Source organism: Uranotaenia lowii, chromosome 3 (assembly GCF_029784155.1).
Source record: "Uranotaenia lowii strain MFRU-FL chromosome 3, ASM2978415v1, whole genome shotgun sequence".
Lineage (NCBI taxonomy): Eukaryota > Metazoa > Arthropoda > Insecta > Diptera > Culicidae > Uranotaenia > Uranotaenia lowii.
In genome coordinates this window covers 218,648,813-218,675,307 of record NC_073693.1, presented here as the reverse complement: position 1 = coordinate 218,675,307, position 26,495 = coordinate 218,648,813, and the positions used below count along the sequence as shown (strand labels likewise).

The following is a 26,495-nucleotide window of genomic DNA, read 5'->3' as shown; positions in this document are numbered from 1 at the left end:
ATAAGGCTTTCAAACATAGAAAACAGTTTTCAAAAATTCAAACTATAGACTGAGTTATTGATAATAATGTGGAAAAGTATATTGTTGGTCAAATTTACCCCGGTGATCAAAGTTACCCCGTTACGGGACTACTTTTATATCAGATTTATTTTGAAGTTCTTCGTCCGAACCGTTAACTCAAAATTTCATGCAAATAGTTTAAAGATAATTCTGCATAACCAATTTTTCTCACAATTTGAGACTCTCTGCTGCATCTACAGATTGGAAGATCTGAAATACCTTTTTATCTAATGGAATATTTTCTCTGAAGTTCAAATCTGTCGTCGGGTTAGACTCACTACTCAAAAACACAGTCATAACTTCGAGAAAATGAATTTGATCAAAACTGTTTTTCAGCTGAAATGTTATTGCGAAACATTTCAATGTGATGAACATCTTATATATAAAAATGAAGGCGTTTTCTTTGTAACACCATCACGTTTAAACGATCGGCCGGAATGAAGTGAATTTTGGTATCCGTGGTTTTTCGGGTCAGAGATGGTTTGTATAATAGTTTCAAGAATCTCACTTATTATGGCAGGGAACAAACAAAATCAATTTTAAGTGGAACAGAAGACATAAGATTTTGTTACGATTTTCATAAAAATCGATTCGCGAGCACGATAAAGTTAAAGACGTGAAAATGAAAACAAAACATTTAATACGTTGGTTTATTTAAAGGTAAAACGAAGTTTACAGCGGTCAGCTAGCGTTTTATGAAGATTGATAAAATGCTACAGGAATTACATTCATTACAAATTATCCCATTTTCGCGTTATAAATATTTTAATCAATAATTTTTTTCTTATACAAAATTGCATATCTTGGTCATAAATCAGTCGAATGGTTTGAGGCTTTGGGCGTTACTGAGAGCATTTCTAAGCTTTAAATTGATATTCAGTATGTTGAAATAAATCAACTTCTTAGTGAGATAAAAAGCAATTATTAAAAAAATGACATTTTCTTCATAGGGGTAAAGGGGGCGAAACAGATCTTGTCCTTTTATCCTTTCATCAACAAATAGTCCCTTTAAAATATATTACGCGTTCAAAAACCTTTTAGTTCGTTTTATGGAATGATTTAAAATTTCATGTTGCAACAACATATAAAAAATAGCTCATTACTGGGTAAACAAGGTCAAATAAAACTCTTCTCAGTCTGACGGCAGATTTGAATTCTTGAGAAAATTTCACGTAAGATAGGTACTATTCCAGGCTCTGAAACTCGTGGCTTCAATTTTTTTTGGATTATGGGTCCAAATTTTCCAGTGGGCGTCGGACGGTTCTTATGGACGACATTCTTCAAAAGGGACCATCTCCAAATTGGATTGCATTTGAACTAGAAGTTCTCATAAAAAGCTTTCGTTTCAAATATCAGCTACTTAGACTACATCAGGCGCGGTCCTATGGGGGGGGTGATCGGGGTGATCACCCCCCCCAAGCGGCAAAAAACCGTTACAAAACACTCGAAAACGCTGGATTTTATATTAAAACTGAGAACTTTTCCTAGAAGGTGTACTTTCGAATTCTCAAATTTTTCCACTCCGTGGGGGTGTTTGTTTAATAAAATAATTTATTAATCACTCAATAGCTTGAAATGGACAAAAAATTCGGTCCGCCAAACTAAAACAGCTGTAACTTGCAATTCCCTGGAACGAATTTCACCAAATAACTTTTGTTGAGGTACTTACAGCATTGAATTTGAATTTGCTGACCATATACGCTACCGGCCATAAGTTTGGGATCACCCCCTCAAAAACAAGAAAATTTGTTTGATCATATCTCAACCTTTTTATGACATATTGCGTTTCTTTTGATCCCATTCTAAAAACGATGATCAAAACCTTTTTCATATGTTTTTGGCAAAATGTATATGTTGACCTCATATGACTTAAACTTGTTTTAAAGTTGGAAAAATTCCAAAATCGCACTTTATATTTATTCTCGATCAGTTCAGGATTGGGTGGACCGAATTTAAAAATTCGAGTTGCATTTGAATTTTTTTTCATAAACTTCAAAACATATTTTTTTTAAAATTTTGTACTAAAAATTTGCACAGTGCTTTAATCAGAAAAAATAGCTACCTCAATTATCGATCAAAAGTTTGGGCTCACCCTTCAGTATGGTGAATCGGCGAAAAGTTTGGGAGCATGCAGAATATGCAATTTAATTTCGTGCGTATTTCTTTCATCAAACAACGTATCGCTAATCTGATAAGTTATATTTAATGCTCATGAGTTGTTTTCGCTTTTTGGATATTTAGTGAAATTATTTTTTCACACTAATTTCGTTAAAACTTTAGCTATAGTTTGATCATTTTTAGATGATATTCATCAAATAGATGGTATATTTCCTGCAAACTTGTTTCAACCATAACTTTATTATCTTACGAGGAGTTATTGCAAATCGGTTTGGCTCCATATTTGATGGATCAGCATATCGCGATCCTTTTTAAAAGTAAAAAAAAAGACTTGAGCCTTTAAGTGTTAAATTGCCTTTGGGGCCGTTCAGATACCACGTGGACAGAAAATGAGATTTTTACCTCCTTCCCCCTTTCCGTGTGGACATTTGGCAACGCCTACCCCCTCCCTCAAATGTTCACCTGGACTGATTCGATTTTTGTTGCCTACATCTAAAACTACATTTTAATTTCTTGGTTTATTTTGCATTGCAAGCTCCGATTTTTGCAAAATGCATCTCAATTTGAGATTCTCAGAAGCCCATTTTTTTTAAAATAAAGATATCCAAACTGTCTAGAGAATTTAAATTAAAAAGATACATTTAAATTTCAGAATATTTAAAAAAAAAATCTTATTTTGGAACGTTTTTGAACAAAATTAGCTTTGATTGTATTTGCCTCGACGTAGCAAAAATTGTCGTTTTTTTTTATTTATTGATATAAAACGATTCTTCATAATTCACCCTATATTTGGTAATTTTTCAGATAAATAGAATTTCAATTTACATTTTCACGTTTGAAAAAGAAATAAAATTTTGGATTAATATATGGAAAATGGTCAAACACATCAAATTAAAAATGTGTTTTCGAAATAAGTTTCTTTTTTTTTTAATAAATCATTATCAGTTTTTAATAAAACAAATCGTTACGATAATGTTGTATTGAGACCAAATTATGATTAAAATTATAAAAATAAATTTCAATTATAGGGATTTTATGGTAATACAAAATTACATTAAACATGTGAAACTTAGATTATTGGTTGAAACTTGATAACAGTTATGCTTCAAATTCTATACAAAGCACAAAAAAAGTGTTTTTCACCTGCTCTGATTAGTACTTTTGCTTTGCAATTCTATCATCACTTTTAAAATATTACTCACTGCGTTTTTTTGCAGAATATTCGGTGATGCAAACAGTACTTGTGAACACATTTTAAGCGTTTATTCATGTTCAGAATATTCGTTTCACCGAATACTTGAAAAGGGCCAATAGTCGGTATTTGGCCGTTCGCACTATTCGGTACATTTCAAATTATATCTATTCAATTTTTGAAAAATACTGAAAATACTACTTCTGAAACTAGAGGTGATGGATAAAATCTAAATTCGAGTTGAGAAATTTATTTCCAAAATCAATTTTTAAAGCATAGGCTCAAAAACTTGCCTATGTTTTAATTTTTCCCAGGTGAAACTATTCAGTCATCCCGACTATTTTTTCAGAAACAAGGCAATCGCTTAAGTTGAACATTCGGAAGACGTTTTTCTAATTGTTTACCAACGAGGCTGGATTTCAGAATTCAAACCAATTATATCGCCGATACTGTTTTTAGCTCATCTACACAATAATATATAACATTTAGATTAGACATCCAGCTTAATAATTTAGGTTAAAAAATCCACTCTGAATCTGGAAGTTTGGTTATTTCGATTGCTATTGATTATGAATTTTCACAGAAATATTGAAATAGTTTTAACTTTCAGAAATTAACGTTTTATTAAATAGTAAAATTTTTATCGACTGGTTGGGTAATGAATAAATTGATTTTCGGCGATTTCAGTCACGTGACTGAAATCGCCGAAAATCAATTTATTCATTTTATTAAATATTATTTTATTTAATTCAAACTACTAATAATTTTTTTTTTTTGTAGAGAAATGAATCCAACTTAGATGAAATTTCAGGGACTAGATAAGGGAAAATTGATGTTGAAAAACATGCGAAAAAAATTCGCCTTGTCTCCCGGTGAGACTTGAACCCACATCTTGCGCCTCTGGGTTCAAGTCTCACCGGGAGACAAGGCGAATTTTTTTCGCATGTTTTTCAACATCAATTTTCCCTTATCTAGTCCCTGAAATTTCATCTAAGTTGGATTCATTTCTCTACAAAAAAAGTTTCGCTGACTGAATGTTTGAGTCAAGACCCATCTTTGGGTCACAGTTTAAAAATAGAAAATAAGGCGGTGCCAAACACCGAATTTGGTTGGATATCCAAATACGGCAAACGCATCATTTCTCATCATAACTGACAACCCGTGCAGTATATGAGAAGGCAATGCAAATCTTGCCGTGCCTAAAATATCCAAATTTGAGTCCAACTACTGTAAGATGAAATGATGGGAATAGAAATAGACCAAGAAAAATGATTATGATCACATGGGAGAACTATTCCCTTCATTCCGATAGACATCGACACTCAACCAGTATAATATTCATACGCCAGGTTGGTCTCCTGTAGTAGAATGTTAATACATGGGCCCCGGAGAGGCGCAAGATGTGGGTTCAAGTCTCACCGGGAGACAAGGCGAATTTTTTTCGCATGTTTTTCAACATCAATTTTCCCTTATCTAGTCCCTGAAATTTCATCTAAGTTGGATTCATTTCTCTACAAAAAAAAAAAAAAAAAAAAAAGTTTCGCTGACTGAATGTTTGAGTCAAGACCCATCTTTGGGTCACAGTTTAAAAAAAAAAAAACTACTAATAATATTTTTTCATAAATAATTCGCTGCAAATTAGTAACTTTTTCTTTGGATTCAGTTCCAAGAAAATTAAAAATCTAGTATGATAGCTTGAAATTCAAGAAAAAACAAATAAAAATGAAGTTCCAAAAGTTTCATACCTTAGAATTTTATTTTGATGATCTTATTTTAGAATTAAAGTTAAATTAAAAAACTGAAGAATTTTAACAAGAATTAATAATAATTCTATAGTTTCAAACAACGATGCAGCAAAATACTTCAGAAAAATAATTAAATATTCAGTTTTTAATTCATAGCAGTTATAACCAAAAACTCTTTTCTCAAATAATTATTTTGGAATCGTTGCAAAATGAGAATCATTAAAATGTTGGTGAGCGTCTTACTTTAATATGAAGATTCCCAGTAAAAATATTATGGATAACTTGAAGATTTTTTATTACATTTTCTTTTAAGACAATGTGTGTTTAATTTTCATTTGTGAAATGACATTTATATAGAAAAATTCTTTAAAGAATTCTTAAAGTTATAATTTTAAAACTGCCCCCCCAAGAGCAAACTCTAGGACCGCCCTTGGACTACATGGTGGCTGAGCCTTTGAAAGCCTTTTAAGATGTGCAACCATTGATGAGATGAGATTTCAAGGAGAACTAGGATTATGGTTATTTTTCAAGCATGATTAAAAATGTGAAAATGAGCAGAAATTGATGTTTTTTTTAAGTTTTATTAGCAAAACTCAGTAAACTAAAAAGAAGATGATCAGAATAAGTGTAGAATAACAGAAATTAATTCGTGGTCCTTTCATTAGAGTTTATATTGGAAAATATTTTTATCAAGACAATGCAAGTAACAGTTTTAATCAATATTGTACTTGATCCGGTTGCCTTCACCGGTATTTCCACTGTTGGATGCTGGTAACAGAGAACTGTGGTACCGGTCTACGGAGGTCTTTAAGTCGGTCACTACTGCTACCATTTTTGATGTACTGCTGTCTCCTCCCTAGTGACCGCAATAATTCTTGACCCCATTCATCTCTTTCAATGCTGGGCTCAACTAGCAGCTTTTTTAAGGCAATGTAAAATGTGTACTTAGATGCCTGGCAACAAAATTCAATAATAAGGCATCTGGTTCAATCTGAAACAGAAGAGTGATCTTCTTAATTGTTTTACAATATCAATAATTCATATCCTTACCTCTAAGTTATGCTTGCCTTGAATCTCAAGTATTTGCCGAATTCGTATCCAAGGGTTCCTGGTAAGAAATCTTCCTTCTTGTGAGCTTCCCGATAGAAAAACAAACTTCCGGACCAGGCAGACTTAGCATCTTCAGGATTGCTCGGATGATTTCAGTGATTGGTCTCTGATTTAATGCAAACTAACTGAGCCAAAGAGTCGCCTGGAGTGATTTCCGACCCTGTGTTGATGGCGTTACTTCCCACAAGAGGAAGAAAAAAGGTTGATTTTACGGTGAAGTTATTGTTTTTCGTTGAGTTTTATTTGTTGGAGCTATTTTTGAAGATATTGTGTTCAGAAGAGTTGTGAAGTTCCAGTGAAAAGTGTTATCTGTGAAGCGCAATTTATGTTTTAATATTTGTATGATTTGTTTTCTTTGTGAGAAGCGAAAATGGCCGCAGTTCGAAAAGCCTTTATAAAAGTAGCTAGTAATTTTTTGATATAAGATGGCGCTGTTAGGCCTTTTTTCTCAAGAGATTTTCTTCCCGAGATGGCGCTGTTATGGGTTTTCGAAAACTCATCAATTGGAGATGGCGCATCTACAGCGCTTTTGAAGAAAGCTTAATATTTTTGTGCTGCCAGTTCATGAAAATTCGATGATCCTTATGGCTTTTTGATGACGACGAGTGGCGTATTTTCACCCGATACCGTTGCCCACAGAAGTTAAGGAAAGTCTTACAACTGGATACTAAGATAAGTATTTTTTTTTTCATTTCAATTCAAACTCGAACCATATTATTAATTAATTGCTTAAAATATGTGAATCTGACAGATTAAATTTTCTTGCTACGATTTTGAGAGATATTAAGTTCGGCAGTGAGTTGTTAGAAGTGAATTGTTAGGTACGTAGGACGCCTACCCGCCGTGAAATCGAAGGCTTGTACAGCGTTCGATGATGGATAATTTTTCCGCGTTTTATTTCGTACGTACATTGCAAAGCCGCGTTTGGACATGTTTTCTCGTGGTTTACAGCGCGCGATAAAAGTGTTTTGTACGTGTATGATGATTTCAATATAAAAAATTTCCAATGCGGTTAAATTCCGTTCGTTTTTTTTTTTTATTTCTCTTCGTCTCCCCGTTTGCATAATGCGTTAGAACGTTTTTACTCGTGATAAAATTCGGTGAATCGCATCGGTGCTAAATGTGTATGCCAATGCCACGTTAGGATGTTTTGCTCTTCTCGTTATAAGCGCGCGGTAAAATTCGGTGAGTTGCACCGGTGCTAAGAACATTGTACGGGTATGACAATGCCACGTTAGGACGTATTTGCTCAAAAAAAAAACGCGATGTACTCGATAGTGTGCTACGCGACGATTTTTAACTTTGCTTTGATCACATCCCTTCCCAAAGGGAATCCAGATCTTATTTACCCTCCCCACTAACAAACCACCCTTCCTGTGACGACCGTGGAGATTTAGAGGTGTATTCGGTCTCTAGTAGCAACGGAAGTCGAACTAACAATCTTTCCCTTTCCTCGATAAACCGTAAGGACGTGGCCGGCGCCGTTATTGACCATATAAGATAAGGAACCTTCGAAACGTGCACACAGAAAATGGTAAGCTAATCCCAAGCCCCATTTATTTGGATCTATGTGCAATTTTGATGGTTCTCGTCAATCACGGAGTAGCAACTACTGAAATGTACGGTTTATCTAAGCTCAAGCTCAAGCTCAACTAACTGAGCCAAAGAGTCGCCTTCTAGCTAGGACACGGTAATCGCGTAAACTGTATCTGATACTTCCACCATATCCGCTGCCCGGAAGGTAATTGAAGTCACCAAGTGGAACATAACTTTGTGTGCGGATAATTCTTCAGAAAAACCTTATCGTGAGTCAGCTCAACCAACGTAACCAAAATGTTGAACAGTTGAGAATTTGTTCCGTAGAAAGCTGCTTCCTTCAGAAACTCCGGCTAATTATTTTCCGACGTTTCACTCGAAGTCTCCCGTTGCAAAAACTGGAAGGAAACTGATGAAGTGATTCGTGAATATCGCAAAAGAATGGAAATAATGTAAAAAATGTACCTACCTTTAGTTTTTGCATAACAGCACTTAATTGCGGAATTTTGGACAAGAAAACCGGAGAGCATCTCTTTCGAGTTACTGAAAAAACAAACAATGGCGGATCGAAATTTCGACCATTATTATGATTTTCCACGAGAACTTTGAATATGGTTGAAATTTAATAATTCAATCTGGTTGAAAAATAACAATAATCGTAGTTTTTAGAAAAAACCCATAAAACGGTTGAAAAAAATCGAAAATGGTTATAAAAAAATGAGCGTGTGTTGCTATCAATTTCATTAGGTGGCAGGGTTGGTCAGCTCTTCTCAAACAACAAAGAGCCGGGAGCAACCAACACTGTTTTCAGTTCGGCTTCCGAGTGTAATCCTCTTTCGCTGATCGTGCTCCACTCGTTACCCGAGTTTACACGAGCTGTAAGTGACTCGAACGGCAAGTGTGAGAGCATTTGCATCCGAGTGGGAGAAAGAGAATTCTAAACAAAGAGCGTCCTGTGTTTCAGTCATACACCTCAGAGCAAAGAAGGAAAAAATTATTTAGACTCCCACCACAGAACGTAGAAAAAATATTAACAATTTCTATCCGCTACCATGCCTACTGCTGTTAGCTGTTTTAATTTTTTTTTTTGCAAAAGGTAGCGTTCGAAGAAGAGGTGACAGGTGGTTTCATCAAAGAATTAGGACACCGCGAAGAACAAAAACCAGGATTTTTCAGGACCCCAGTAGATTGGTGGAAATGAAATGCAGCTATTCTTAGATTGCATAAATTAAGGCGAAATAGCGGTGCAGTATACGCCTTAATTTATGCAGCAAAAGAGATATGAAGTTAGGTGGCTTTTAGTTTATACCGAAAAACACCGTTCAAATATCATCTGAACCGAAGATTACCATTGGTTTAAGAGGTTAAACTGTTTCTATTGCAAAATCAATTGCAATTAAGATCAGGACGGCTTCTAGAAAATCAGGACACCGCTGGGAGCTTTGATTCGGAAAGTAGCATCTTGTCTTGTGAACGTACCAAGAATAAATTGAGTTAGCTCTCGAATTCTCCTCAGCACATTGCGCAACAGATTTTTCCGGAGAAGGGAATTCTCTTCATCAGCGAATATGAATGCTCTCGCTCACTCTTATGTGTTGACAATCTCACTCTTCATTTCAGTGCGATTTATCTCTCCCCGCACCGATTAGGGGAGCAGACGAAAAAAATTGCACTCTCTTTCACTGGACAAGCCGATCTGAGGAGTTTTGCCACCCATGGGTGGAATTGTCCTTTTCGTGTCATACACCGAGTTCAACTCTAAGTAGTGACAAATTTCCTGAGACAGATTGTGGTACACAGCAAGAAAAATTCGTGTAAATTTAGATCGAAAACGATGCACGAAAACGGAACATCGATTTTGATGTAAAATTCTATCACGGTGTATTTTTTTCGAGGATGTAATTTTCGAGGCGTGTAAATTTAGATCGAAATCAATGCACGAGATTGGATCACAAAAGCCGTCGTGTAAAAATACACAGGGATGTAAATTTTAAAATTTATTATCGTAAACATTGATAATTTTTCTAAATATTAAGGTTTTTGCTTTGGTCTTGAATAAATTAGCCTCATGTATCATTTTTAATTCACATTTATTTCCAAAACTGAACATAAAAAACCATTCGGAAAGCGTCAGGCTGATATTGTTGTTGCATCCGATGATTCCCAGCACGGGGATGTTTTTCGAATCAGCATGATCAGCATCCTCGAATGGTTCCGGAAATCATAATTTTTCGGTCAGCATCCTGCACACTTGAATTGTTCTGACAAAAGTTTCTCCGGATAATCACTGGCCGGATATCAGCCGCTGCGAAAAATCTGACCTTGCTGTAATGGAGAGAAAACTTATCAGTTTCAACCATATTCTTTATTTCACATCTCATAAACTTACTACTATAAAGACTCTTAAATGCTCCTGTAGCTATAGCTACGCCTTTGAATGACTCGTTTCCGAATAATTTTCCGACTTGTTTACTTTGTGCCCGACGCGCAAACTAACTTGAAATATAAAAAGACACAATTTAAATATTTGCATGCAATTTTAAATCAAACAGATATAATTTTACACTGTTTGTGATATAAATTTCATTGACCGGTTGATTTTCGCATGATGCAGTGTAAAATTAAATCAAAACAGTTTATTTCTATTCAATTTTGGAAAATAGACTAATATTACATCGAAAGAAGTTTAAAATTACATCTTTTTGTAATTACACTCAAAAAAAATAGATCACTCGTGTTTTAGATTCCGTGTACTTTTAGAAATTTTTTGCTGTGTAGGGTAGCTTTTTGTTTTTGTTTTGAAAAATGTAAACACCAACTGGTCGCCATTTTGATCTTTGATGATAAGCACTGTTCAATGCTTTCTTTTAAAAATTTATTTAATTAAAAGCGTCAACAAACCTTCATGTCTTAACTTGTTATGAATTTACAAATCATTAAATAAAGAATTTATATGCTCCTCACCAAGGTGCGCTTTCAAAACCACTACAATTGCATTGCCAATTTCATATTGTTACTATCTGGGCATTGAACATACGTAATGTTGTTGTTATGTTTACCCTACCACGATATGCCAAGAAAATGTAAACATGGGAAATCAGCTGTTCGTCTGACAAGTGGGGAAATGCCTTATATGCTTTAAAATTCGCCTTGACTTTAGGTATGGACTCTCTGACACTGACACTAGAACTTTCCCCAAAGGTATAAATTATATTTCAAGGTATGCATGCCATATGAATGCAAAAAGTTTTCCCATTGATAGCAGACAGTACTGTTTAGAATTGTTTGGAACAGATTCGGTCAAAAAAGTTGATTCTTCCCTGCTGGCGGTTGAACCGCTTTTCTTTCTCTGTCCATTTTAGTGCAGCGGAGAGCATAGAGAACTCTCTGTACGGAGAGGTAAATTTAAGGGCTCTAGAAAATGTGTTACGGTCAAATGTAATCCCGTCTGGATAAGTCACATATAAAAGAGGATTGTGCTTAGAATTCACTTTAATTATATGATAGTTTTCCTAACTTCATCCACTTCAAACTCGGGATTGGTGAAAACTATGAACGGATTTCCATCTAACTAGAACTAGACCAAATGATAGAATTCAGCTTTCATCGAGACTTAAGGCAGCCACACAATACCGCGTCGTCCGTCGCGTCACGTCAGCTGTCAACGCCGTCGTTGTGTACTAAAACGCTGACGCGACGCACTCTACAATTTTCGCACCACAATATAGCGTCCACTGACAGGGCTGACAGGGAAATATTGAGAGAAAACTCGCAAACTCCAACGCAAAATGTTTCATTTATTTTTATTTAAAAAAAAACGGGAACATACAAATCAAGTTAATATTTCTAAAAAACGCTTTATATGTAATTTCATCATTATCATTATAATGTTAAAAATAAATTTCAATGACGTTTTTCAACAAATGTGTATCATCGAAGAGATAAAATGACGATGATATGATTTTTGAATCTGTTTGTGTCAATCTTTGACGAAAAATATCAAATACGATTAGTTCAAACCCATGCTGACGCGCTTAAATTTTGATATTTTTCAAAACCAAAACGTCGACGCTCGAAAACGCTGCCGTTTAGAACAAGTTTTGCGTTTTAGTACAATGCCTTCGCTGACGCGACGCACCATTGTGGCGACCAGGGATGTCAACCTTCCAGATTTTGTCTGGATCTTCCAGACTTTTTGACCTCCGGCCAGACTTTTTTTTTGGTATCCAGACTTCCAGATTTTAAGTATTTCTTCCAGACAATTCCAGACATTTTTTGATTGACAAAGTTTTTTTTTTCAAAATTTTAATCTATTTTGGCATTATTGACTACTTTAACTGACTGAGGTGGAGTAGAGTTGTTCGAGCTCACTTCGCTCTTATCAACAGCCCGGTGGGTTTTGTTCCCACCGAATGACTCTGACCAAGTTTGAATCATAATCGTCCGAATTCGGACGAAAACTGTCTAGAATTTGACATTACTCGGTCCGAACGTGCATACTGGGTGAATTTGGAATCATTTCGTCCCGAACTTATTTCATCACTGGGCTGTGTGAAAAGGCATATTTAAATACAATGCGACAAGCCGGCGGCCATGTGTCATTCTTTTCTTGGTATTTCCGTGGCATGAAAACACGCGTTCTTGCGTCCCGTCCGCGGAAAGTGACAGGTTTTTCGGAAATTTTTGAGAAGTTTGAGACAGAGAAAGTGCGGTTTCGAAATGGTCAGGTTTGCTAGAATTTTTTTAATATGCCCGAGTCTATTATTATTTCAATCTGAAACCTGAGACTGAAATGAAAAGACTGTTATGATTTCTAAGTCAAAATCCGAAAAACTCAGAAAAAATTGTTTAATGGGCATATTCCCCACTCGAATCAGTTACTAGAAACGAAAACTCTGTAATCAATTTACATTTTTTTTCTAGTATAAACATCACAAGTAGTTATAAAAAAATCATAATAATGTGCCTACGTAACATTCCAAACTGGATCATCTACATACATCACAACTTATCAAATTTTACGCCAGACACAAACGCTTCAAACTTTCCAAATCAAATCAATACTTTTTTTGTTAAAATTCAGCAGCTATGTTGTTATACATATATTGTGAAATTGCAAAAGAAATTGAAAAACAGTTTTAGACGTTTCATAGCCATTGAAAAAGTAGACATTGACTAATTCAACGTCGCAATCTAGGCTCTGCTAAACTTGGCTGAGATTTCTCAAAATGGTGTTAGTTGTCTTTAACGAAAACTTAAATCTGAATAGTTATCTAAAAGTGAAATCAGAATATTGATATTCTGAATACATAAACATTGAAACCTACGATGTCTTGTTTAAAATCGTATGTACTCAAGTTATGTTATTTAATGTTACAAAAATTATCTCGACAAGCCTCGTTGGACAAATGCTTGACAAGAAAGTTTAAATAATTTGGTTCGCATTCAAGTGTTTTTATAAACAAATTAATTCACGCTGTGAAAATTAATGGGAATACTGAAGTTTCGGATACGAATAAAAAGAACCGCGTTTTCGTTTAAAGACTTTATCGTACGAGAAAACAAATCGGAATGAATGGAATGAAAAACATGGTTGCCAGAAAGCTTATTTGATTTCATTCACAGTTCAGTGCAGTGAAATAAATGTTTTCGTTTTTTTTCTTCGGATTTCGTATAAATGATATATCGTGATTAAAGTTTAGATGGTTTTTATTGATGAATTATGTAGGTCTGGCTGACGTTTGTAAATATAATGGTTCAAACTTCTCATCCAGCTGAAAGTGGTCGACATTACTTTTGTTCAAATGGTGGAACCTGCTGCTAATCCACCGTTACCGATTGAAATTGCCACTTGATGCACCCTGGCCGGGGAATTGGGTTGGGGAGTAAATTCTCTCTCTGCTCTTCTTCTGAAAGCAGAAATTAATTACCTTAAATAAAAATAAAAGAAATATTCCTACTAAATAAAATTGTTGAATATGATTTATAAAGACAAATATTCAATATTCTTACCTGAAGCTCTACGAAAATCTTGAACATTTAGTGATTTAGTTCAGGTGAAGCTCCCTCCGGAAGAACATTTCCTCGTTTCATCAGGTTGGGGCGTTCACACCATCGAAATACATTTGTTCCTGTTGGAAAGCGATACGAAGCATTTTAATAATTGAAAAAATAATAAGAACTTTTGCTTACATACCTGTTTCACAATCCAAAAATCGTAAATTTTTCGTGCTTTTTCCATTTTCCATGATGATGATATAATCCGATCTTAAAACAAATATAGAACAATTTTAACGAACAGCGGTTTTTCTTTAAAATTTCACAGCCTGACCCGAAAATAATTTGTTCTGAATGCAAACCACACCTTTTAAAAACTATACCGATTGATATTTATGAAATTTATTAGCTTTTCAGATACAATCAATTTGGCGTAGTATTGCAGAACGAACGTATAAAAGTTATTGGATTTTTCATTACTTTATACTAGGTACATAATAGCCAAAAAATAATGGTATAATCTATTGGATTTTATCATAGCATTCATTAGATTTTCTAGTACTTTTAAATCCACCTTCCTAAAATAAAAGCTATTAAAACAATTTAATGAATTTTATAGCCCGATTTGGTTCAGTGTACGTTGACTTATTCTCAATACACGTCGCTCAACGTCTCTCTCTATTCGCATTCCAAGGAATAAGGTTACCTCCCCCTCATCAGTCATGTCAAACCCCTCAGCCAGACTACGTTTAACATCTTGAATCTCTTGCAACTTATGTCCAATCACCAAAACGTCATCCACATATAAAATTAAAAATATTTTCTTTTCACCAGTTCCTCTTATATACAGACATTGATCACTCTTCGCTCGCTCAAACCCCAAACCAGAAACATATTTATGAAACTTGTCGTTCCATGCCTTTGAAGCCTGTTTCAACCCGTATAGTGACTTATTCAACTTGCAGACCATCCCATTTCCCTGATCAAAACCCTCAGGCTGGGTCATAAAAATCTCTTCTCCTAAGTCACCATTCAGAAACGCTGTGCGCACGTCCATTTGATGTACCAACATTCGCTTTTGATTTGCCAAAGCAAGCATAACTCTAAAGGTTTCCAATTTTGCTACTGGAGAATACGTTTCCGTATAATCGAATCCATACTTTTGTCCAAAACCTCTTGCTACTAGCCTAGCTTTATAACGGTCCGGCCCACCACTTTCACCTGGCTTTATACGAAAAACCCACTTACATGTTATTGCGTGCCTACCTTCCGGAAGTGTGGTTAGAGTCCATGTTCGATTTTTCATCAACGCATCCATTTCCACTCGGATGGCTACCTCCCATTTAGGCCAGTCCGAACGTTCTTTCAAAGCAGCTACAGTGTCAGGCAAGTTATCCACAAATTGCAATGCACCCAATGCAACGCCAGCAAAAGTCATATCATAGTCTCTATGCCACAACGGTGGTTGTCGTTGTCTCCCAGTAGAAACCCCAATTTCACTGTCATCACAATTACGATCAACTTCACGATCCCCTGTGGCAAGTTCTTCGCAAGATTCAAATCCTTCTGAATCATCCACTTGTCCATCGTTATTCGAAACATCGTCCAATTTATCTTGTAAATCCGCTTTTGGTACACGTATATATAACTGCTTATCACACTTTGCTTCAATTTTATCTTCGGATACCTTTGATCGCTCATCAACAATAACATCCCTTACTGTAACGATCTTCTTTAGTTCAGGATTCCAGATACGATAACCACACATGCCATAGCCCAAGAACACACCCTTCCACGTTTTGGAATCAAGTTTCTTTCGGTTTTGTTTCGGCACGTGACAGTATGTTGGCGATCCAAAAACACGTAGTGTAGAAACATCGGGTTTCCTACCCTCCCAAACCTCAAATGGAGTCACGTTATCACCCAGTGCACAGGAAGGACTTCTATTTGCTAAAAAGGCTGCCGTTAAAACTGCTTCCCCCCAAAACACACGAGAAAGTTTAGCATCAAATAACATTGAACGAGCTTTTTCAACTAATGTCCTGTTCATTCGTTAACAAAGACCATTTTGTTCAGGAGAATAGGGTACTGTAAGTTCCATTTGAATACCGCGAGTTTTACAAAACGATGACATTTGTGCATTTACATACTCACCCCCATTATCCGAGTGCAAACGGGAAATTTTAACACCAAATTTAGCCGTCATTTGAGCTTCATAATTTTTGAAGCAGTTGATCACTTCATCTTTATGTTTGATCAAATAAACCACAGTGAAACGTGACCAGTCATCAATGAAACAGACGAAGTAGCGCGCACCACTCCATCCAGCAGGACTTACCGGTCCACAAACATCAGAATGAATAATCTCCAAAATCCGCGTGGAACGACGATGTTCACGTAAAGGAAACGGATTTCTAATTTGTTTCGCGGATACACAAGACTCACAAATTATGGAAGATTCCGTTTTGTCTAGCAAACTTGCCGAAGACAAACCATCCACCAGCTCATTTTTCAACAAATTTTTCAAATTACGTTCACCCAAGTGCCCAAATCTACGATGCCACAACTCAAAAGACTTACTGATTTGTCCAGTAAAACCCAACATATCATTTGCACAAAGCACCGACAGAAAATTTAACTCGTACAGTTTATTCCGTCTCGCTCCAGTCGCAACAACAGATGAACCACTTAAAATTTCTATACCACCATTCGCGAAAATAACTTTCATCCCAGCTGATTCCACTTTGCTTATCGAAAATAGGTTGCACCGTGCTTCCGGAATAAACAGGACACCACGAACGTTCGACTTCACCGTTTTCTTCCCAACCACAGATAAAACAGGGATATCACCAACATGATGGGCGGTTACATATTCACCACCTTTTGCCACTGCTATTTTCATAGGCTTTTTCAGCAATGAAAGTTTGCTAAACAAACGCTTGTCATTGCATATGTGTTCGGTGGCACCCGAATCCACGAACCATTGTATACGACCCGACAATGAATTGTTTTCTCCTTCATCCATCAAAAATATAACCTCACTTTCGCATTCTTCAGCAACATATGTTGTAGGTTTGGAACTTCTTTTTCGATCCGGACAATTCGACACTTTATGTCCCTCTACCCCACAGTAGAAACACTTGAAAACTCGCTTTGGTTTTCGAATTGTGAATGCAGCATTTTCATTTTTATCACTTATCTCACTCACACCCATTGATTTTCTCTTTATCTCTTCATCTAGAAGCCTACACTTAACAAACTCCATTGTTAATTGCTCCTCTGGCTGCGATTCAAGAGACGTTACCACTGTGTCATATTCTGGTCCAAGTGATAAAAGCAACCGGCACACTACATCAACATCATCGATTGTTCCACCAGCATTCTTGTACAATCGAGTAAGCCGATCATATTTCACAAAATGTTCCTGAAGGGAACCACTCGTATGCTTCAAATCATGCAACTGACGAATTAAGTAGAGACGTTTGGCCACACTGCGACGTTCGAAAATTTTCACAAGTGTATCCCACATTTCTTTTGGAGAGTTTTTATCTTGTATGTGTTCCAACTGATCATCATTTATGCGGGAAACAATCATCGATTTACACTTCCTATCTCTTTTCTGCCGATCAGCAAAAGCTCTTCCTTTCTGCATCCTTATAGGATCCGTATCCTCTTCTTTTACTTGGAATTCCACTACATCTCCAATTTCGATCTCAATGCACTCAACTAGGTTGAACTCTTCCAACACTGTTAGCATTCGAAATTTCCACGCGATGAAATTCGAGCCATCAAACATGGCTACCCGCCGGAACTCATCCTTCTCCGAATCTTCCATGTTTGCAGAAAGCTGAATATCACTGATCGACACAACCAAACTTATCCGATTTCTAGAACAAAACGCGTTCCGAAACTGATGCTGGGCCCATAACCTAATGGGAATACTGAAGTTTCGGATACGAATAAAAAGAACCGCGTTTTCGTTTAAAGACTTTATCGTACGAGAAAACAAATCGGAATGAATGGAATGAAAAACATGGTTGCCAGAAAGCTTATTATAATTGTAGATATACACGTTTAAAAGAATGTAAACAACATAGCGTAAATTAAACCTCAACAAAAATATACTTCAAAAGTCGTGCTTAAAATATTTTTTACTTTTACAATTTCTCCTCCGAGGAAAAAATCTAAATCCATTTTTCAACCTGAATTTTTTGCATTACTTGATAGAAAGGTTTTAACAATGAAAAAAGGTTTTTCAATATTACCAATCTAGATATGACTGTATGCAATCAGAAAGGAACAAAATCTTTAACTTTATTTTTTTCCAATTTGGATCCCGATAACTTTTAATTTATAATAACAATGAATCTGCGATTTGAAATAACAATTTCTAAATAAACCTGGATTCCGGAATATAAATTGATAAACAGATGGTTTATATTCTGAACTTTTAATTTTTGATATAACGTATTATTTTAAAATTTTAGTATTGAAATAAGCTTCTCAACACCTGGGTAGGGAGGATAGAAATTCGCTGCATAATTTTTCATAGCCAAACATTGAGATAGTGGTTGATGTGTTTCGATTTCAAGGATTTGTGATGTGCATTACCAACCAAATGCATTCTTATTTTAGAAAAAATCACTTATTTTGGCAGAAATTAACCCAATAACTGGATAGAGCTGTTGAAACTTTGCATTTTGGAACCGACAAAAGCTCACGTGATTTCATTTTTCAAATTTTCTAAAAGGAATGATAAAGCTTAATACAATAACCCAAAGAAAATAAAAGAATCAATGTTTGCATTGGTCGGTGAAATGATCAGAAAAATTTGATGTTCGGGCGTTTTTTTCGTTTTTCGATTCTATTCTCCCCGACTAGCTCAACACTACAATGTTCCAGACATTTCTACCCATTTCCAGACATTTCGGCCCAATTGTTCCAGACATTTTTTGAAAAAAGGTGGCAACCCTGGTGGCGACTCAAACGGAAAATGGCATCCTCAAAATTAAATGTCAACGCGACGCGACGATCGACGCTGTATTGTGTGGCAGCCTTTAGTTGTACAAAGCTATTTCACTTAACTAACATTTGAAAAGGTCGTTTTTAAACTTTTTTTTTTATTGAAAACTCCAAGATATACTGCACTTTGAATAATTGACCATTCGAAAATCAAGACCTATCCTCAGAATTGCTTTTCCGGAAATTGTAAATTTTCAACCCATTTAATTTTTTGACTAGAGTGCAGTGATTGAATTTTGCTGAGCATGAATTGATCAACCTTCTCTCGCTCACTGCTTTACTCGGAAGCAGCGTTGCCAGATTGGAAACCGCTTAAGTCCGTAGATTTTACGAAAATCGAAAAATGTACTGTTTTCGGCTAAATAAAACTTGATGACCTATTTTTTTTTTTTTTGGTCGTCAGGTAGAATTTTCATTTTTCCGCAGAATTCCTTCAATTTATTCGATAATCCGTAGAAAATCCGTAGGAAATGCTGAAAATCCGTAGATTTGGAGCACCGATCCGTAGCTCCGTAGAAATGGTCAAAATCCGTAGAACTACGGAGAAATCCGTAGATCTGGCAAGGCTGCTCGGAAGCAAAGGTTGCTTTGAGGCAGCGAAAACGACAAAACCGATGATGCATACGCTCTCAATATGGCCCGCCTTCAAGGAGCAGTATACATTCGAGGCAGCGAATCCAAAAAACCAAACGAATGGCTCTCACTCATCTCCTGTTACAACCTTGAGGGAACCGAATTCAAAAGGCAGAGCAAACCCGAGTCTCCTCGTTTGTACCTGGATCGAATGCGTGAGGTTTTTCTGCTATTGCTATTATTGCACAGCAACCGCACGCAGGCAGCTAGTTTTTTCGTTTCTTTTTCCTCCCCCCTCTTTGCACTATACGTTGCGGGCCGTGCAATGCAATAAGTTCAGTTGTTTTTGTTGTTGCCTCAACCTTTGCGGCGAGGTTGAAGATGTTCTCCTCAACGACAGCTATCGGCTGGAGTTATTCGAGTTATTCAAATTCAACAACGTAAATGAGTATGTGTGCCTCGTCTTCTTCATGCATCATGTAGCAACCGAACGTTGAGAGAGTTCGTTCGGGGCAGCAAACGAATAGTGTCTCTCAGAGCAGATCCTCCTCATGGGGGGAGGTTTGAATGAATGTATATGTATCGTCTCCTGTATAGCTATGCGAGGCCTCAAAGTGTGTATTTTGAATGCCTCTGATGAGAAAATTGGTGAGGATTTCAATCACTGCTAGAGTGTCAACCTTTCTGAAGGACGAAGCATGTAGTAACTATTCGCAACGCCGCACACAGGAGTATTTTACCCCAAATCTTGGCCAAAACCTCGAAATTAAAATTAAAAAAAAAATCTATTTTTTTAAAGGTTTTTCGGTTGTTAGATGGTTGTTGTATATTAGTATTGTCGATTTTCAACCATCGGTATAGTGAGTTCGTAATGGCATAACTCGAAACATTGATGTATCATAATTATAAATTTTGTCTTCCATAATTTTGTGTAAACATGTATTGCGGAAATTGCACCTATTTAGACTCCTGTGCAAATAATTTCCACGCAGAAATATTTTCGCACTGACGCACACGTAGACAATCCGTGTCAGTTTTTCAAATCAGCCGTTGCTCGCTTCTGATTTTCGAATCACATTTCCAAACGGTATAACCGTTATTGTTTTGGCGAAGATTATTATGAAATGCGAACCAAGGAGGAATAACGAAAATTGACCAATCAACAAATGAAAAGAAACGGGGGTCTAAATAGGTGCAATCTGCGCAGTTTGTTAAAGACGGCAACGGTGCGTATGAAAGTTGATTTTTCGGTTGAAATAATTTGAAATAACTGAACTTTGATGTTGGTCCTTTTTTCATATAGTCTCTTTTCAACTTTTAGCACATGATAGTTTATATAAAGAACGTGATGGTGTTAGTGAGTGCGGAATCGTTATCTGTCAAATCAGATTCTCTCAATAGTCTAAAAATTCATGCAATTGACAATACAATTACAAGCTGCGTAACACGCAGTGGGACTATTTACAAAATTTCTTCTACAAATCTTCAGTTATAATATGATCAATGAATTGTGGTTGAAATTGCGTTCATTTATCAATTAACACATGTAGTAGAGATGCTAAACAAAATAGTGCAATGTTTTTTGAACAAACTTATATTGTTTTTTACAAATTCGTGTTGAAGTTTATCTTCCGGGCTCCGCCGGGGTAAAAATCACATATCACACGAATGCTTCTAACTTCCTTAAACATGTCCAAAAGAAAAATCGTGCGCATACTTGCGAACTCGAGCTATTTTCGATTTTGAAATCTAAAAATTTGAGCGATTTTTATTCCTAATTTTGTTTCAGGTAGCGAGCATGCCATGCATTTACTGTAATACAAACATGTTTTATTGCTTTTGATGTGTTTGTTTAAAAAATGGTATTTTTCATCACTTCTGATAGTTGATCGGCTGGTTTGCTTTGAATTTGCTTTTGAAACAAACATTTTATAAGGGTACAAGTGACCCAAAAAGACCAAAATTAAGAAATTTGAAATTTTGGTTAAAAATGAGTTGTGTATACTTGAAAACAACGAAAAAAAGATTTTTAATCATTTTAAAGAGAAAAACAGGTTTTGGCCAACTTTTTTCATAGAGTACTCCTATGTGCGCCGTCACATGTCACTAGATTTGGATGCCGCCAAACAGTTGCAACTGTGACTAACTTTTCCATTCAGGAAGAGCTCATCTCTTGTGAGCTTCCAAAAAGTGGATTCATTGTTTTAAAATGTAATTTCATTCGCAATTGGTGTAATCGCATTTCCATTTTCTAGGAACCGATTAAATCGTTTTCAGAATTAGAATTCAGGATATTGATGCAGATAATTCAAGCTTGAAAAAAGAATTTCCAAAAAAAAAAATCAGGTTCCAAAATCTCTGCACGATTGCGAATACCTGCAAATGATCGAAATGTCACTGTTTAATTTCCGATAAATCAATCAATGACGATGGTGTGTTCTGGCAGCGATGACACAACCATCGTGCCTTTGGCCACAAATCTGTTACGGATGGATGTCTCCCCTCTTTCGGTTCAAAGTATTGCTTTTATTATGTGGGCCATGAATCCAACGATGCACCCGTTGCATTGCATCAATGTCGGCGCTAAGCTGAGGTGTGTTCTTATCTACGCTTGAATGGCTTTTGAAAATCCGTTCTAACTATATTGGATCAGTTAAAAATGTTTGCTGACAGTTGAATCATGAGATCATTATTGTAAGGTTCGGCATATGGATACGTTTTCGGTTTCGTGGTAGATTGGGGTCGTTCGACAAGAACGATTTTTATTAACCTTGTCTGACCGTTGAAATTAAACTATCTTCTGGGAATTGTAAATTCCAACATCAACCGAAAAAGGGAGAAAATGAAAAATTAAGTGCTCTTCCGAGAAAATGGAAAATTGTGGTGCGGTCCGGAACCAACTTAGAGCGTTTCCCGTAGCTTTGTGTGCCAATTGGCTCTAATAAAAACTGGAGAGTAATAAAATTTTCCTTCATTTCTCGGTTTCAGCTACAGTAAAATGTTTTGCCGCCATGGCGCTGCGAGGTTGGCGACTCATCGGTCTGGCCGGAACCATTCTGGTCTACATCGGAGGAATCTTGTTCCTATCGTTCGTCAGTTTGCAGAATCCTCAACAGAAGCGCAGCCAAGGTGGCCGAGGTGGTGGATATGGTGAGTTTGAGACGCTCCGGAACCGGGATCTGGGTTTGTTGGGCAAAAAACCACCCCTACAGTGGTGCACCGAGCTCCGTTACATGGACAGTCGGCCGCCCCCGCCCAAGGCCTACAAGTTGCTGCAAACCTTCCCGGGGCATTTTGTGAAGAAAATTGCAACCTACAACTTCAAGGTTGACGCTGAACCAGCCCCGGCAGCGCCTCCCCCACCGGAGAATGCCTTCAGGGAGCAGGACGATCATGACGCCGGATCCAGTCGGAACAGCCATCGCAAACGGCTCATCGCGACGGAGCTGCAATTCTCGGACCGAGGGGCGGCTCAATGGCCTAATAGTGACAGTATCAAATTTACCGATAACAGTAAGCTAGCAGATAGTGATAGGATAATTAACGACCAAAAGCCACCGCCACCGGGTGCGATGCACAAGTCTTCCAAACATGGCGGCGCAGCTGGAGGTGCGGCAGGAGGTCTCACGGCATTGGTGTCCTTTCCCGGTAGCGGAAACACCTGGCTGCGCTATTTGCTGCAGCAGTCGACGGGTAAGAGATTGATTGCTTATCCACGGACAGGATGTCCACCGTTGATAATGTGAATTAATTTGTTTTTTCTTCTTTCAGGTATTTACACTGGGAGTGTGTATAAAGATTACGGCCTACTCAAAAGCGGGTTTCCAGCGGAAAACATTGCTAATTCCTCGGTAAGTTGAAAGCGTCATTAAACCTGATCCATGTTTCGTATATTGAAATTTACCAGAAAAAATCGAAATCACCAAACATCTACATCAACATGTTATCTTTGAAACCGTTGATCTTTGTTTGAAAAGTTTATTCAATTTTTGAACTAAGATTTAAGAAGGTTTTTTTTTGTTTCGATTATAGTCGTTTTACCATCTTTATGGCATTCGCGACTTTATCAACGTTGCAGTTGGCGGATCGTTATTGAAAAACTATCCGGTACAACTGTGTTCGATGTTTATTCTTGGGCTCGAACTCGCGGACATCGGCTCAGGAGACAACTGACTTGCCAACTGAGCTATATCACAAGCCCATTTAAGAAGGTTATATTTTGTCTTTTTTGAATCGAAGGCATATTTCTAAAGTCATTATTGTAATTAGAAAAATTATATTTGTCTTATTTATTATTCGGACACATATGCCTTATTCGTGGTGATAGGTTCCTAATCAAATAAAAATCAAGTGTCTAAAAGTCTATTTTTCGATAATCCGATCACTTACCTATTTTTTTTGTAGTTTGTATGAGCCGTTTCAAATAAACTAATTGTTAAAAAAAATAAAAATAATAATTATTTTAAAAAGTATACATAGGGACAATTAACACACGACGTATTACAGGACACGACACTCAACGTTCTTACAAAACGGAAAAAGGATTCAAAATTACCTTTTTTGTCGACCGGTTTCGGGCTCGATGTTGCCCATCTACAGGAGGATGTCCGACTGATCACACAAAGAAATTAAAGACACTTGCAGCATCCTACTAAGTCGTAGTATTTGTCGAAAGGATGGTCAAATTTATAACAATTTCCTTTTAGTAAGGGAGAAGAGTGACGACGTAATCGGCGCCTCGTCTTCGTTCATTAGCGGTTTTTCGGCCGTGCTTATGAACATTGACCCCCATGCGTTTAAGTGTGAGGTTTTTCTAACGCATTTCTTGTACTTTACTTTTTCCCAATCTATGGCGTGATCAAGTTCTGTTGCGTGGGAAGCTACACTAGATTCGTTGATTCTTAAGTTTTCTACTGCATTCCTATATATGTTCTTTTAGTCGAACTTTGAACTTGCGGCCTGTTTACCTGATCGTTCTTCGTCTGGAATCTTATCTTTAAGCGAAACCAACTGATCCTTGAGGGTGTTCCCACTTTTGTATGCTGTTATAAAGCCATGTTGAGAAAGGATCTTGTTAATCCCATTGGTTAGTCTGGGGTAGAACGGCAAACTAACCCCAAAGGGATTCTTCTTTCTCTGGTCTTAAAGTGGTTGCATCTCTTCGAATTTTCTTTCGAGCGTGTTTTTGTAGGATTTTTTGTACAAAAAATCCCCGTTAAGGGCACCGGCTTTGAATATTTTTAATTTTTCTTCTCCAAACTCATCTTTTTCCATGGGTATATTGTATAGCCGGTGGGCCATGGAATGAAAAGCGGCTTGTTTTTGTGACCCAAAAATGGTTAGAATCAACTGTGATATATCGGTCTGTTGAGGTTGGTTTTCGATAAATTTCCAAATTTAATGCTGTTGTCCTCTTTTCTTGAAATCAGAAGATCGAGAAAGGGAAGTTTTCCGTCTGATTCTTTTTCTACCGTAAATTTGATGGAATTGTGCTGAGTGTTAAGGAGCTCTAGGGTCTGTGGGAGATAACGTTCCTTAACCACGGCAAGGATGTCATCTACGTAGCGCCACCAGACGCGTGGTGTTGATACTTGAGATTAAGAACTTATCTTTAACCAGTCTATGGAAAGTTACAGGAATATTATTTAGGCCAAACGGTAGAACAATAAATTTCCATATCTTTACATCGCTGTCCGGCAATCACAATTGACGGCGATCCGCGATGCCAGGTAAATGTTTGACGTTTTGTAGTTAGGAAAAAAGGTAAACAAAATGGAGTAAATTTTCGATGAATTCAAAACTCAAAACTACGGCTTTTTACTTCTGATATCTCTTAAAAAGTAAGTAGAAAACTTTTAGGTCTTCTTCTAGGGTTTTAAATATTTTTTGAAAAAATATTGATAGCTACTAAGCGATGAATTGAGTTTCAAAAACTGGTGTTTTTCTTGCGATTGAAAACACACCTGTTTAGGTATTTTAAAAGTTTTAGAATGCAAAAGTGATATTTTCACAAAAACATTCATTCAAATAAATTGTTGGAGATATTTGTAAGCTAAATTTACGAAAGTTCTGTTTTGGAAAGCATTCTAACAAGGAAAAAACCAGGTTGAAAAAACTGGAATTGTATCCTGTTTTATGTTAACCAAAGTAACAAATTTGATGGTTTTTTCTTGGAACCAATGGAGTGTTTGAGTTGTTTTTTGTACTGGAAGAAGATTTAAAACTATTTAGATTTTTTATAGATTTATTTAAGAGTGGTATTTCATTTATGAAAAATGCACTTCTGGAATGTCTACTCTTATGTGAGAGCTGTTTGCACATTCTTCGAAAATGTTTGTAAAAAAATCGAATGTATTTCTGTCGGCGTGTCTTGCAAGTACCTTTTCATGACAGAATTTTGCCCAATAATTATTTAAAAATAACATTAGGAGCTAATTCCCTTTTAATTATATGCCTGTTCCTAAAAGCTTCCCAAATTATCAAAGCTCTTGTATGGAGCACTTTGTAGCGCTACTGTTTGGTTAATATCTGATTGCCAAAGATTTATACACTGGTCAGAGGTGCCAGATATCCTGATGAATCAGGATTTGCCCTAATTTTTTGAATTGTCCTGTTAGCCCCGATTTTTGAAAAATGGTCTTAAAAGTGTACTGAATTATACTGATTTTCAAGAAAAAAAAAATGTAAACTGTAATTGAATTTAATAATAATCTTCGGTTTTGATGATATTTAAATGGTGTTTTTTATATAAACAGCAGGCCGGGAAATATTTTTCTTCCTCTTTTACATGAATTAAGGCAGACCCATGTAACTTATCGAAAATTCTTTCTATACGCTCAGTGCAGCAGCTGCTCCCTTCTGAAAAGGGGTATCATAACAGGCGACTAAAATAGCTTGTACACCCTCCATGGGGGTCAATGGTTTGAGCATTCAACAACTTCAACGTCAAATAACATAAAAAATTATCAAAGTAACCGTTGTTCGTATTCGCACTGTTGGTGTCAATTTCAACATACCGTAATCCGGGGTAATATTGATCACTTTTTTCAATATTTTTCGATTATTTTTTTCTGTTAAGGGTAATGTGGCTTGTTTCATATTTTTAAAAACAGTACTGGACTCCAATAAACGTAAAACATGGT

General features: G+C 36.5%; 1 protein-coding gene across 3 annotated transcripts in view; it reads left to right on the top strand.

Annotated features, from left to right (window-relative positions):
* Window positions 1-26,495, top strand: part of LOC129754742 (WSCD family member AAEL009094) — a 140,799-nt gene that overhangs the window by 97,635 nt on the left and 16,669 nt on the right. For all 3 annotated transcript variants that reach the window (XM_055750959.1, XM_055750958.1, XM_055750957.1), the window contains exons 3-4: window positions 22,342-23,046; window positions 23,125-23,204. In XM_055750959.1, the coding sequence (XP_055606934.1) occupies window positions 22,365-23,046; window positions 23,125-23,204 (762 nt within the window). In that variant the 5' untranslated portion in view covers window positions 22,342-22,364. The remainder of the gene's footprint in view (window positions 1-22,341; window positions 23,047-23,124; window positions 23,205-26,495) is intronic.